General features: G+C 43.9%; 1 protein-coding gene across 3 annotated transcripts in view; it reads right to left on the bottom strand.

Annotated features, from left to right (window-relative positions):
* FNBP1 (formin binding protein 1) overlaps positions 1-15,526 on the bottom strand; it is a 254,629-nt gene that overhangs the window by 21,811 nt on the left and 217,292 nt on the right. For all 3 annotated transcript variants that reach the window (XM_054997229.1, XM_054997230.1, XM_054997231.1), the window contains one exon: positions 9,525-9,657. In XM_054997229.1, the coding sequence (XP_054853204.1) occupies positions 9,525-9,657 (133 nt within the window). The remainder of the gene's footprint in view (positions 1-9,524; positions 9,658-15,526) is intronic.

Raw genomic sequence — 15,526 nt, 5'->3', positions numbered from 1 at the left:
GACAGAGGGTGGGAAAGCTGTTGGAAGTCAACAAAAAGGGGGGGAAAGGGAGGGGGTTAGAAACGAAAAATCAGGGGAAAATTGAATGTAATGTAAAAATAACAATGCTCTAACCCAATAAAAAAATTTTCAAAAAAAAAAAAAGAATTCTTATTTCCTTTCTAAATACAAACAAGTGTATGATTTGTTATTTTCTATCCTGCACATACACCAGCTGACAGAACCAGCTCACAATCTCCTATGGCCACGCTTTCGCTGCTAAACGATAAACTCTGCTAATGGCCCAAACATGGAATCCTTTGGTTGTTGGGGGTTTTCCGGGCTGTATTGCCGTGGTCTTGGCATTGTAGTTCCTGACGTTTCGCCAGCAGCTGTGGCTGGCATCTTCAGAGGTGTAGCACCAAAAGACAGAGATCTCTCAGTGTCACAGTGTGGAAAAGATGTAGGTCATTTGTATCTACTCAGGAGGGGTGGGGTTGAGCTGAGTCATTCTGTAAGAGTTTCCCAGGGTGTGGAATGCTAATGGCGGGAGGCTTCACTGAGTCATTCTGTAAGAGTTTCCCAGGGTGTGGAATGCTAATGGCAGGAGGCTTCACTGTATCCTGAGGAGGTTCTTTTGCATATGGATTGGTGCTTGATGTGCTAATCTTCTCTGCAGGGCTATTGTCGGGTGTGGAGTGTTTTGTTGGCCTGGTGTTTTTCAGAACTGGAGCCCATGCCCTGTTCATTCTTAAGGTTTCTTCTTTCCTGTTGAAGTTTTGCTTATGCTTGTGAATTTCAATGGCTTCCCTGTGCAAAAAAAGAACCTCCTCAGGATACAGTGAAGCCTCCTGCCATTAGCATTCCACACCCTGGGAAACTCTTACAGAATGACTCAGTGAAGCCTCCCGCCATTAGCATTCCACACCCTGGGAAACTCTTACAGAATGACTCAGCTCAACCCCACCCCTCCTGAGTAGATACAAATGACCTACATCTTTTCCACACTGTGACACTGAGAGATCTCTGTCTTTTGGTGCTACACCTCTGAAGATGCCAGCCACAGCTGCTGGCGAAACGTCAGGAACTACAATGCCAAGACCACGGCAATACAGCCCGGAAAACCCCCAACAACCATCGTTCTCCGGCCGTGAAAGCCTTCGACAATACATGGAATCCTTTAATTAGGTTTCCGGGGCCAACATACAATTTATTTATCACCCGTGTCCCAACACTTGCCTTCTGAGACCTTTTAATTGAGGACTGACCCTAGGTGCTTCTGCATGCAAGGCATATGCTCAGCCACTGAAGTATGGCTCCTCTCTCCAAATGTCATGCACAATGGAAACATGACCTCCGGAATGTGGTGTATATACCTACCCATCTTTACCCCCCCCCAAAAAGGGGGGGCTTCTCTCCGTTCAGGAAAAATCTCAGTTAATCTGTCTCCTCGCAGTGACCCGGAAACTATTTTTAATATGCCACCTGCTACCACCGCTGGCTTTCCTTCCTCACAAAAGTGTTTCATCTTGCAGCTGCCATCCAGCTTTCAGGCCATTTGCTAACAATCCCCGATCGATTCTCCTTCACCTCTTCTCCGTGTAGGTTTCTACTTGAAAACATCCATCAATTGATTTTCCTTCCCTCTCTGCTGTAATTCCGGTTTGAAGGCTCGAACACACCGATAGTGGACAGATGGGCCATTTTAAAAGGCACAGTGGGTCCCTTCGCCTGTGGTGTGAACCGAGTTTTGCGATTTGCACATGCCACTGCATGTTATTGCTCAGTGGTGCACATTGTACATGATGAAGGTCCCAGGGCAGGGTGGGGACTCTGGAACGAGGGTTCCCATTGCAGAGCATCATAGCAGAGCTTTTCTTACCCTTCCTATGGCAAGTATAAACCTTGGGCATGGCTGGAGTCTTTAGACTTAGCCTAAGGCTAACACAGCCTGTAGCCCCTGAATGAACAACCCACAGGATGCTGAACCTGCCTAGAATATAGTAAAGAGTTCAGTAGCACTTTTAAGACTAATCTACTTTATTATAGCATAAGCTTTCGAGTACCACAGCTCTCTTTATCGATGCGTCTGACGAAGAGCGCTGTGGTTCTCGAAAGCTTATGCTACAATGAAGTTGGTTAGTCTTACAGGTGCTCCTGGGCTCCTGACTATTTTGCAACTACAGACTAACATGGCTAACTCCTCTGTGCCTAGAATATGATGCTGTATGTTTGAATTGTATTTATTTGTTTAAATTATTTGTTCATATATTTGTAAGCTGCTTTGGGTCCCCACTGGGGAGAAAAGCAGTGTAATATATTGCCTAAAAATGGGTTCCACCTCTACTTAAAAGATCCCAGATAGCAGGGCACGCACACCTCAAACCTTGGACAGCCGGTGCCAGTAAGAACGGACCAGACTCACAATGCCCCTGTGAGACTGGTTAGGCAGAGATAAAGTGACCGGCCCAAAGGTTTCGCTAGGAGCTTCATGGCTCCCGCTTCAACACTCTAACCACCGATGCCCCATAATTTATGCATATTATTTATTTAAAATATTTACATGTCTGCCTTTCTCTTGAGCATCTCAGGCCCCAGAGATGTGAATCCCAGTTAAGGGGATCCGGAGTGAGCTGCATATTCACAGATTCTCTCCATCTATCCCATCTCAGCTTGACGCCTTTGAACACCATCTATGGGGAGATCTGCAATGACATTAAGTGGGGCCTTTCTCTTAGGGTACTCCTCCCAAAACACCCTCGTTTCATAAGGGCTTTTCAGTGTTAAGATTAACCATAGTTAATCTTGGCATACATGTACGGTTGCATGCAGAAAGTATTTGCTTATAAGAGTGGGTGGGCTCCAGGAAGGGAAGGCAGAATCCTATGATGGTATCTTAGCTATGATTAAGAAACAGCTACCATTACTTCTGCCAGGGCTTTTTTTCAGGGGGAACACGGGGGAATGGAGTTCCGGAACCTCTCGAAAATGGTCACATGGCTGGTGGCCCCGCCCCCTGATCTCCAGGCAGAGGGGAGCTTAGATTGCCCTCCGCACTGCTGAGCGGCGAGGAGGGCAATCTCAACTCCCCTCTGTCTGGAGATCAGGGGGCGGGGCCACCAGCCATGTGAACATTTTCTCCGAGGGCAACCCACTGAGTTCCACCACCTCTTTTCCCAGGAAAAAAGCCCTGACTTCTGCACTAGTCCAAAAAGTGATCCTGACTCCAGAGATTAAAATACTATTTTATTTTTCTTCCTCGTTGGCTTGTGTGCAAAAGAGAGAGAAAAAAATCTTGTTTACTTTATTAAAAACTCCTAGTGCATGACTTCCGGTTTGGGATTCATGGAGGTCTAACGCAGCTCCATTTGCGGAGCTGACCGGACTGCCGTTTTAAGCGGCCGGCGGGGTGAAAATAGCCCGCGGCCGACTGCTCTCAGGCGGAGAGCAGGCAAAGAACGCTCAAGACCCTAGGGTGAGTTAGATCTCGGACGAGGGGGGGCTCTGCGTAAGGGGTCCCCTCCCGATCCTTGAGGTCCCACCTTGCGACGGGTCGGCTACAATCTCTGCGGCAGTTTTGGGGCCAATTCGGCTGGCATAAGACCTACATACCCAAGCTCCGATTGGGGGAAGAAGTGGAAAGGTGAACTTGAAATCGAAACAGCGATTACAACCCGAGGAAAGTGAAGGGAAGGTAAAGATCACTATCTTCCGATACGGGACAGATTGATAAAAACAGAGAGGGAAAAAAAGTAGACTTTTAAACTGCAACAGACTAGCGAAAAGGAGGGGAAGCTTCGGCAGGAGTTGTATTTGAAAAGAGACTAAGTTTAAAGAAGTTATTAAAGAAATCGGACTATTGTTTTGAATACCTGTGGCTTTGGAGCTGTGAGAAAAAGACACCATCGCGAGATCTGCTGTGGGAAGACGGGAGACAGGAAGTGCGTAACAACAATAGAGCGGCTGGAGAGAAGTGGCCCTTGCTGGAGGGCAGGAAGAAGGGAATCGCCATCTTTGAGAGGGGAAGGGCCGCGGCCTCAGCGGAAAAGGAAGTAGGCCATATTGGATTATAAAATCATAGAGAGACCATAGAGAAAAGACGCCCGACATTTTGGACCCTTTAAAATTAATTTATGCAAGAAGACCGGGACATTTGAAATAAAAAAGGTACTAAATTTAACGCCACGGAGTTAAGGAAGAGAGCGGACTCGTGGGAGCGAGCCAAAGCAAGCCCCACGATGTCGAAGAAAGAGTGGCAATCGGCAATAGAAAATCTGGATAAAAAACTTTTGGAGGTGATTAAAGAATTTAAAGACATGAAATTGGAGCTGATTAAAGAGGTTAAACAGACAGTAAAATCGGAGCTGTCAGAAGTAAAATCGGAGCTGTCAGAAGTGAAGAAAGGTATGGAAACAATACAAAGTGAACTACAAGGGACGCAGCAGAGAGTTAAAACAGTAGAAGGAGCGATGGAGAACTTAGCAGATACGCAACAAACAGAGATGAGGCTGATGAGGGGAAGGATGGCGGTTGCGGAAAGTAGACATATGGAGAAGCAGCTGAGATTTCGCGGCCTGCTGGAAATGGAAGGAAAGACAGCGCAAGAGCAGATGACGGAGGTGTTAGCTGAATACCTGGGGAAGGAGGAGGAGGAAGTTGTGGCTATCCTAGATGTGGCATACCGTGTGAACTCGAGAATTGCAACCCAGAGGAAAGTACCAAGAGATGTGATTGTACAATTTACAACAAGAAACATGAAAGAGAAGATTGTGACTAAACAGTTTCAAGATCCATTGGAGATCGATGGCAAGACAATCATTATAATGAAGGAACTACCCAGATCAGTGTTACTAGACCGGAAAAAATATAAAGCGCTAATCCAGATGTTGAAGGACATGAAAATCAGGTACAGATGGGAGCTCCCAGAGGGTTTGTCCTTCGAATTTGGAGGTGCCAAAAAGCGTATCAGATCTGAGCGGGAGATGGAGCGATTTATAAGGGACAATGAAAAAGACTTACCAACAAGATTATGAATATGGAATGTAAAGTATTATCTTGGAATGTAAATGGACTAAATTCACCGAATAAGAGGAAAAATATTTTTCACTGGCTACTAAAACAAAAATGTGATATTGTTTGTTTGCAAGAGACTCATATTCGAAAACAGGATGTAAAATATTTAAAACTGGGAAAATTGGGCAAGGACTTTGTAGCGGCCTCAAGTAAGAAAAAAAGAGGAGTGGTGTTGTATGTGAATGAGGAGCTACAACCAAAATTTATAATGAAAGATGTGGAAGCCAGATTTGTAGCAGTGGAATGTACTTGGAACCTAAAGAGAGTGTTGGTAGTCGGAATTTACGCACCTAATGGTGCAAAAGAGTGCTTCTTTGAGGATTTGAGGAAGCATTTAGACGATCTTTCATATGATCAGATAATTCTTGCTGGAGACTTCAATGGAGTGACAGACTTGGAACTGGATAAAAAGACTACAATGGCACAAAAGAAAAGAGGACTATTACCAAAGCTCTTTTTTGAGCTGATTCAACAAGAGACTCTTGAAGATGTATGGAGGAGAGAATATCCTAAAAGCAGACAGTTTACTTTTTATTCTGCAAGGCACTCCACATTATCAAGAATTGACATGATCTGGGCCTCAAAAGATTTGGCGTTATGGACTAAAGATGTAGAAATAATGCCGATGGTAGGCTCAGATCACAACCCAATTATGTGGAAATTAGGGAAAAGGAGAAAAAGGAAAGCATGGAGAATAAATGAGGACTTGTTACAGGAAAAAGAGAATATGGAAATATTGAGAAGAGAGACAAAGTTTTTCATACAATACAACGTGAATAAAGAAGTACCAACTGATAAAGTTTGGGATGCTTACAAGGCGGTTATAAGGGGCATACTAATGGACTTAAATGGCAGAGCAAGAAAGAAGAAAGAGGAGAAGAGACAAGAGATTGAGGAGAAAATAAAAGCTAAGGAAATACAGTTAAAAAAGAGACCAGGGAAAAAGAAATTATACCAGGAAATTAAAATATTGCAAGAACAGCTAACAGCAATGAGCAATAAAGAATTGGAGTGGAATCTCAAAAGGCTGAATCAGAAAGCGTTTGAGGGTGCAAATAAACCTGGGAAGTACCTGGCATGGCAACTGAAGAAGAGAAGGGAAAAGAAAACAATAAATAAAATTTGTGAAGATGACAAAACGTATTTGGAACAGACTACCATTAGTAGAGCCTTTTATAAATTCTACGCTAAACTGTACAACAAGAAAGAAGTAAATAAAGACTCAATAGCGTCATATCTGGAGAAAATGATGCTACCAGAAATCTCGGACGCTTGGAGAAATAAACTGAATAGTGAAGTAACGGATGAGGAAATAAGTAAGGCAATACAATCTGCAAATCTAGGAAAGGCGCCAGGGCCAGATGGACTTACAGCTAAATTTTATAAGACTATGGCCAATGAGCTGGCACCATTCCTAAAGGAGGTGATCAATGGAGTTCTAAGGGATCAAAGGATTCCAGACACTTGGTCTGAAGCGAACATATCATTGATCCCAAAAGAGGGCCAAGATTTGACTAATGTGAAAAATTACAGACCTATATCGTTACTCAACAATGACTATAAAATTTTTGCGAAGATACTGGCGGAGAGACTGAAGGGGTGGCTTTCGGAAGTTATAGAGGAGGAGCAAGCAGGCTTTTTGCCAGACAGACAAATAAGAGACAATTTAAGGACAGTGATTGATGCTATTGAATATTATGATAAGCGTTGTGATAAAGAGGTTGGTTTCTTCTTTGTTGACGCTGAAAAGGCATTTGACAATTTAAACTGGGACTTTATGTTTGCCACTATGGAAAAGCTACAATTAGGAGAAAGATTCATCAGAGCAATTAAGGAAATTTACAGAGACCAGACTGCAGCAATTGTGGTGAACGATGAATTGACTAAGAAACTGATCATAAGTAAAGGAACAAGACAAGGTTGCCCGTTGTCTCCACTGTTGTTCATTTTAGTATTGGAGATCCTGATGATACAAATACGACAAGACGAGGAAATTCGAGGAATAAAAATAAAGGACTACTCATACAAGGTCAGAGCATTTGCGGATGATATAATGCTAATCGTAGAGGACCCATTGGAGAACATGCCAAAAGTGATAGATAAGATCAAGGAGTTTGGAGACTTGGCAGGTTTCTATATCAACAAAAAGAAGTCAAAGATACTATGCAAAAATATGACTAAGCAGAAACAACAACTGCTAATGGAAACAATGGACTGTGAAGTAACAAGTAAGGTGAAATATTTGGGAATTGAACTGACTGCAAAGAATATAGATTTATTCAAGAATAATTATGAAAAACTATGGACTCAGATTGAGAGAGACTTGATTAAATGGAATAGACTTAATCTGTCATGGTTGGGAAGGATTGCAGCAGTTAAAATGAATGTGTTACCAAGAGTGATGTTTTTGCTACAGACAATACCAATCATCAGAGACTCTAAACAATTTGAAAAATGGCAGAGGAAAATATCAGATTTTGTATGGGCAGGCAAGAAGCCTCGAGTGAAAATGAAAGTTCTACAAGATGCAAAGGAAAGAGGCGGAATGCAACTGCCCAACCTGAGACTTTACCATGATGCAATCTGCCTAGTTTGGCTGAAAGAGTGGATGACATTAAAGAACAAGAAACTATTAGCCTTAGAGGGATACAAAAAAATATTTGGATGGCACGCATACCTATGGCATGACAAAGTAAAGGTCAACTCAATGTTCCTGCACCATTTTGTACGGAGAAGTCTATACACAACCTGGAAGAAGTACAGAATTTATCTACAAGAAGGAACTCCTTGGTGGGTGGTTCCATATGAGGTGATAGACCCGAGAGCTGTTGATAATGAACGACAATGTTTAACATACAAAGAAATAACTAAAGTAGAAGCATCTAAACTTAGAATAAAGACGCAAGAGGAACTATCACCTAATTACGATTGGTTCCAGTATAGACAGATCAGAGATTTGTATAACTCGGACTCTGTAAAAGGAGGTATACGAACAGAGAATTCGGAACTAGAGCAGACCCTTCTTAAAGAGGACAAGAAAAGAATATCCAAGGTATACCAAGTACTGCTGAAATGGTATACTGAGGATGAGACAGTTAAAACACAAATGGTGAAATGGGCTATAAATTTTAATAAAGAAATAACAATGGAGGCATGGGAATACTTGTGGAAGACTACAATGAAGACAACGACATGTACTAATATTAAAGAGAACATCTACAAAATGATCTATCGTTGGTACATGACACCAAAGAAGATTGCGCTAGGGAATTTGAATACTTCTAATAAATGCTGGAAATGCAGGAAGCACGAGGGCTCCCTCTACCATATGTGGTGGACGTGTGAGGTAGCTAGGCAGTACTGGGGGGAAATAATAAGAGAAATGAGTGAGATTTTACAATTTCAAGTAAATAAGAACCCAGAACTCCTGCTACTGAACTTGGGAATGGAGGGAATTCCAGCCCATCACAGGACGCTGATATTTTATATGACGGCAGCAGCTAGACTATTGTATGCGCAAAAATGGAAAGTACAGGAAGTGCCAACTATCGAAGATTGGATCTACAAATTGCTGTACATGGCGGAAATGGACAAGATGACAAGAAAACTGAGAAATCTGGACTCAGGGCAGTTTAACACAGACTGGGAGAAGCTGAAACAATATTTGGAGAAGAAATGGGAGGTGGGAGGAAAACTGTGGCAGTTTGAGAACTATTGAAGTATAATAAAATATAGAGGGGGGTGACTTTACCGGGGGGGAGAAGAGATAAATGTGAATTTATAAGCAGTTAGATTAACAGATTGACATATATATAGATATATATAGGTCAATAAATAGAATATTGATAGAAAATAATTAACTATAAGGATTAAATATAAGGATTGAGTAACCAACAATATTTTCTTTCTTTGATAAGATTTGTATAATGCACCAAACTGAATGTCTGAAGGTATAGACGAGTCAAATTGATTGACTATGTGATGAGAGTTATATAGAATTACCATAAAAAGACAGAATGAGTAATATATAGAGAATAAGTCAAATTGTTTGATTTAAATGTGTAAGATTTTTATGGTTTATGATATATAGGTTTATGATATATAGAAATATTTAAAAATGGAAAATGGGATAAATTGTTTATCTAAGATGGAAACAAAGACTTACAGTTTGGGTATATAATAAGAAAAAATAGTTAAGGATGTACTGCTTAGTATAATGGAGATTATATATTTGTTTTAGATAGAGGAATTTAATAGAAATAAGGGAAAAGGGACAAAGGGTTGGAAAACTGTTGGAAGTCAACAAAAGGGGGGGAAAGGGAGGGGGTTAGAAATGAAAAATTTGGGGAAAATTGAATGTAAATGTAAAAATAACGGATTCTAACCCAATAAAAATTTTTTCAAAAAAAAAAAAAAAACTCCTAGTGCATCATTAGCTTTCCTCTAATCACATTAAAAGACCTTTCCCGTACCTCGAATTTCTGGACCTCCAATCGCAGCTTCTCCAAGTTCTGCCCAAGTTCAGCTAGTTTGTGATCCACACTGGCTGCGTCTCCCATCTGTGGGTTCTTGATGTAGACGTCCTTCATTTTTGTTAAGGCATCTCTATAAAAAAACAAATAAAATGCACCAACCTCTAGAAAGCCTGCTGCTGCAAGTGGGAGGCGCCCTTTTGCAGGCCGTGTTTTTACGGGGACTTGGAAATGTAGATGAAGCTCCCCCAACCCACATAAAATAGCAGGGTCTCCTAGCAGGGTCTGCCACCCTTGCCCTATTGCATTGTTTACGGAATGTCCCTGTCAGTCGGTGATCATGTTGACTTATGCTGTGTAACCCACCTTGAGTGTCAGTGAAAAAGGCGTACTATAAGTAACGTAAATAAATGAAATAAATAAAAAATAAAAACTATATCGTACGAGAACCTCATAGGGTTCTTGTACAATATAGGTTAGGCTGCATGATAGCGATCGTTCAGCGAGCCTCATAGTTCAGCATAGAGATATGAACCTGGTCTAAGTCTCTTTGATGATACCATACTGGCTCTCAATGGATTAATCAGATCTGGGTTCAGTCCTTGGGATTTCTGGTTTAAAAGGTATCTCAGCTTGCAAAGCTTCTTGCTTGAGACTTCAAAGAATTGCTACCAGTCAACGTAGACAGCACTGGGTTCAATTATTCGAATCAGTACAACTTTGTATACGTGCACAAAGTAGGCAGCTCTGACCTAAAGCCCAAGGGAGCCAGATCTCGTCAGATCTCAGAAGCTAAGCAGGGTCGGCCTTCGTTAGTAATTGGATGGGAGACCTCCAATGAAGACAAGGGTTGCAGAGGCAGGCAATGGCAAACCACCTCAGTTAGTCTCTTGCCATGAAAGCCCCACCAGGGGTCGCCATAAGTCAACTCTGACTTGAGGACACTCTCCAACCAAAGTAGGCAAATAAATGTGGCCTGCACTTGGTAAGCAGAGGCACGTTATTAGCTGCCGCTGAGACCCCCTGCACTCTTTAACTGTTTTAAAGGCATGAAAGCACAGTGCAGAAGTAGGGGACCCCCCACAGCCCAGTATTCTGTGCTATTCTAGCTACCTCAGACTGTGTCCTCAACATAACTAGTTGAACACAGTGTGAGACAGGATGCTGGACTAGATGAATAACAGCCTGTCCAGCAAGGCTTCTTATAAGAGAAGGGAGTAGTTACACCAGCTGAAGGCAAGAAATGGATTTGGTCTACAACATCCTCTACTTTAATTTCAGCAGATATACAGAAGCATTATTAATAATCTCAATTCCAGTGGTGCCTGACACCATATAAATGAGGCTGAATGTACATTCCTGTCCTGGATACTTGTTGTCATTGAGAGAGTTCTGATGTAGACTTTCTATAGATGCATTTTGGCAACTCTACCTTACTAATGGTTAAGCTGTTGTGACATCGTGAAATGCTCATAAATATTCCAATGTCCCAGACAAACAATATTCATAAAAACTTAATTAACAGTCATATGTCCACTGCAATTTCAGTGATGTTAATCAGCTGAGGGTGAGGAGAACCATTTGAGTTACAGCTATTAAGACATAAGAACAGCTATATGCTGATGAATATATTGATGAAAGCTTTCTGTGACTTGGACACAGCTATCCATTCCTAGCAATACACACACACAGCCTCACCCACCCCCATGAAAAGAAAGCAGAATGAACTCAAAGCAGCACACATACACACACAGCCCCACCCACCCACTCCAATGAAAATAAAACAGAATCAACTCAAAGCAGCTAAAGCCTCCTCTCCAAAGCTGACCCCAGCAGCTATGCTTACACTCTCTCTCTCTCTCTCTCTCTCTCTCTCTCTCTCTCTCACACACACACACACACACACTCACACAAACACACACACACACACACGAAGGAAAAAAGCAGAATGAACTCAAAGCAGCTAAAGCCTCCTCTGCAAAGCTGACCCCAGCAGCTATGCTTGCTCTCTCTCTCACTCACGAATGAAAAAAGCAGAATGAACTCAAAGCAGCTTACCCTCCTCTGCAGAGCCCTGCCAGGCCCCAGCTCACTCTCGCACTCTCTCTCTCTCTCTCACACACACACACAGAAGAATGGGAAAAAAGCAGAATGAACTCAAAGCAGCTAAGTATCCTCTGCAGAGTCTGCAGGGCCGAAGGAGGAAGGAATCACGTGGGCAGATTCTAGAGTTTCCTGAACAGCGTTCCGGAGTGTTCCCCCTCAAAAAAAGCCCTGACTGTCATTGTTAAAAAAATGGAAAGGATAAGTCGAAGCAATAATTAAATAATAAAGTCTTCTATTAGAAAAATAATGAGCAGAAATAGATTTGAACTTCATGTGTGTAGTATATGTGGGAAATTATATACTACCAAGGCTTAATTATTTTTTAATTATTATCCTGATATCAACAAAGGCTATGATTTTTGTACTCTGTATTTTAATAATCCTTGTAGCACATAATTTTATATTTGTCTTGTTTGTCCCCTCCCCCCTTTTTTTCTGTACTCCCCTTTTGTTTTAATTTTTTAAAAAGATACTTGTAATTTATTGGGAGAGCAAAAACCTTGAAATGTACAATGGTTTGGGGGAGGTTTTATTGTTAGTTTGCAATGTTTATAACTTTATTTTCATGTGTTTTCATGTTTATATAGTCCATGTATGATAATGATTGTCAGGTTCCGCCCCAGGCGCCATTGTGCTGGTTGCTGGCGTGCCTGACCTTGGCCTTGAGAAGCCGTCAGGGATCGTGCAGGTTCTCACTCTGTGGAAGGAGGGGGGTATACAGCACCCTTGCTCCCTCTCAATACACTCTCAGGCCTGCTCAACCTGACAGAGCCCCGGCTGCCTCCCCATACTTCCTGCCTCCCAAAGCCTCCAGGCCTTCTCTTCTTCCTCTCCTGCATCTTCCTTACTCTTCCTCCTTCCAGCTTCTCTGTCTCACTCTCCTAAACTCCACCACACTCCTACACAACCCCCCTCCTCCTCCCACTTCCTTCTTCTAACTCACCACCCCACTTTGTGGGAGAGCTTCCCTTATATACCTTTACCCATTCCGGGCTCCACCTGCCAACCATGCCCCCAGCCCTCTAGCCATGGCCCTGGCTGTCCTAGGCAGTCACACCTGGGGTTGCTTTGCTGGCTGCTCTGGGCAGCCACACTTACGCCTCCTTTGCTGGCTGCTGGGCTTTCTCTGTTGATTGCCTCAGGCAGCCCCACCTGTGGCTGCTTTGCTTCTAGCCTCACCTGGTCCTGGCTAATTCTTCTAGCCTGCCTGCAGGTTGGGGTGCAGCCCTTTGTTGCCCTGGCTCCCTTTCCTTCCCTGCCAGTAAGGTTGCTGGCTAGCTTGCTGCTGGCTGGCTGTCCCTACTTCTTGTGCCCTCTCTCTCTGGTTGAGCCCCTTCCTGGCTGTCCTCACTCTCCCTGCCTGAGCTCATAGCCTCCCCCCAGCAGGTGGGGCTAGCCGGCTTCCACCTGCCCCGCCGAACCCTCTGAGGCTTGGGAGCTTCTTTCTCTCCCTCTGGTGCTGGTGGGTTCTGGACCTGGGTGTCCATTGAGGCGGCTGGGTAGCTGCCTCCTGTCTCCTCCTCCCAGTAAGTCCGGGGGCTGAGCTTCTGCCCCTGGACAATGATTAAACGTTAAAATATATATATCGGATGCTTTGACCTCAGAGGGGAAAGCTGTGGCTTCCATGTTCTGCTTCTGTACTTTTTGAGGGTATCTGGTTGGCCCCTGTGCAAATGAAATCCCTAAAGAAGATGGGACTAATCTAGCAGGACGCTTTTTATATTTCATGACGCAAGCTCTGAGTTTCAAGGGGAAAAAATGAAAGCACCCAGTTTCCAGAAGTTTCATTATAATCCAGGTGGCACTCAGCTACCTGCACAGCAAATTTCCAGACTGCTGTCTCTTGAGGAAGAACTTTCACAATTTGGTGCCTTCTACAGATGAACAAAAAGGTAGGCTCAAGATAGAATTGGTCAGGCACAAAACCTGACACAGGGTGGGTGTGTACGCACCTCAGGGCAGATCCCCTTTGGCCACAGACTTTGGACAGCACCGACACCGCCATGATCCAAGCCCCCACAGGAATAGTCATGAATGACCTGGGGCTCATTCTGCTGAGCACAGCTCCATCAGTGTCTGGACAGGTGATTGAAAATCCTCACCTGGCGTTTGCAGTCTCAGCCAAGAATTGAATCTGTTTTAATGGTAGATCTATTGTATGAACCGAGTTGCAGAGAATGTTGGGCTTGGTGGATCTCACAAGCTTGATTTTGACTTATCCAGCCTCAGATTGTCAGCAAGGGGAGACTCCACTGCCTCCACTCTGGCAAAATTTTCTCTTAGGTCTCTGGGCAGAGAAAAACTCGCCAGGATCAATGTCTCTGGCACTGGGGCTGGCAGCCAGCTCAGAAGGATGGGCCAAGCCTTGAATAAGGGAAGTTCCCGTAACAGAGGACACTTCTGCCCAGAAAGCCCAGGCTCTGCCAATTGCCTCTCAGTTGCCTCATAAACCACTCTGGACTGAAATATTTTTGCTCTCTGCTCTCACAAATAGCGAGTGAATTAAGGGCAGCCTCAACAGGTTTCTTTTAGAACAGAGTTCACCAAAGAACCTAGCCTCATCTGAGAGAATCTGGTTGTTTTCAGATTTACAAGCGGCAAAGGAACAGAAAGGATCTAATAGCCAGCAAGTCACAAAGGAAGGGGGAGAGAATCAATGCAAGTCCCAGAAACCCAACAACCTCTAAACACAGGACTGGCATCTCTCAAGCCTCTCTTTCCAGCATCAAAGAGAGCAGAACTCCGGCTCACTTTCCCACAGCCCTCCCCTATAGCCCTGATCTTCCAGGAAACCTCATCAGACCGGACCACAGGCAGAGATGGCCAAGGCTCCCAATTTCCACACCTCAGTCAACTAAAACTGCTGCCAGTTTGGTGTAGTGGTTAAGAGCAGTGGGACTCTAATCTGGAGAATGGAGTTTGATTCCCCACTCCTCTGCTTGAAGCCAGCTGGGTGACTTTGGGTCAGTCACAGCTTCTTGGAGCTCTCTCAGCCCACCCACCTTACAGGGTGATTGTTGTTGTGGGGATAATAATAACATACTTTGTAGACCGCTCTGAGTGGAAGTTAAGTTGTCCTAAAGGGCAGTATATAAATTGAATGTTGTTGTTGTTGTTTATCTGTGGGTGCTTCCTTAGAGCATACAGAGAAAGGAAGGTCCCCCATGAAGCCCACTTACACTGAGTGAGAGCACCGGTCTCTCAAGGTCAGTGCTGTCTACTCTGACAGTAGCTATTCTGGGTCTCAACTTAGAGGTCTTTCATATCACCCACTACCTGATCCTAGTTTTAGGTGCGTAGCCGTGTTGGTCTATACTAGAACAACAGGATTAGAGCCCAGTGGCCCCTTAGAGACCAGGAAGATTTCCAGGGGTAAGCTTTCAAGAGTCCGAGCTCCCTTCTTCAGATACTAGCTCTGACTCTCGATAGCTTATACTCTGAAAACCGTGTTGGTCTCCAAGGTACCAGCGGACTCAAATCCTGCTGTTCTAACTGATCCTATTACCCAGAGATGCTGGATTGAAGTTGGGGTCTTCTGCATGCAAATCAGGCGCTCCTCCTCTGACCACACTCTCCCCCCCCCTTACTATATACGAGCAGTAGTTCAGCCTTTACATTACGTATGTCAGATTATTCAAGGTACAACTAAGCACAAAGGAGAGGGAGGCGAAGCTCAGTGGCAGAGCACCTGATTGGCATGTGGAAGGATCCAAATTCAATGCCCAGCATTTCTAGGCACAAGGCCCCAAGCAGCAGAGAAGGGCAGCGGCAGAAGAGGCAGCAGGGTCCTCAGCAGCCCGTGACAGCAGCAGAGCGAGGAGGGTGGAAGTATGAGCCACAGATGCAGGATGGCAAGGGGAGTTAAGTACCCAAAGAATATCCAAAATCACCAAGCG

The sequence above is a fragment of the Eublepharis macularius genome, chromosome 14 (genome assembly GCF_028583425.1).
Source record: "Eublepharis macularius isolate TG4126 chromosome 14, MPM_Emac_v1.0, whole genome shotgun sequence".
Taxonomy (NCBI): Eukaryota; Metazoa; Chordata; class Lepidosauria; order Squamata; family Eublepharidae; genus Eublepharis; species Eublepharis macularius.
This window is presented reverse-complemented; position numbering and strand designations above follow the sequence as displayed.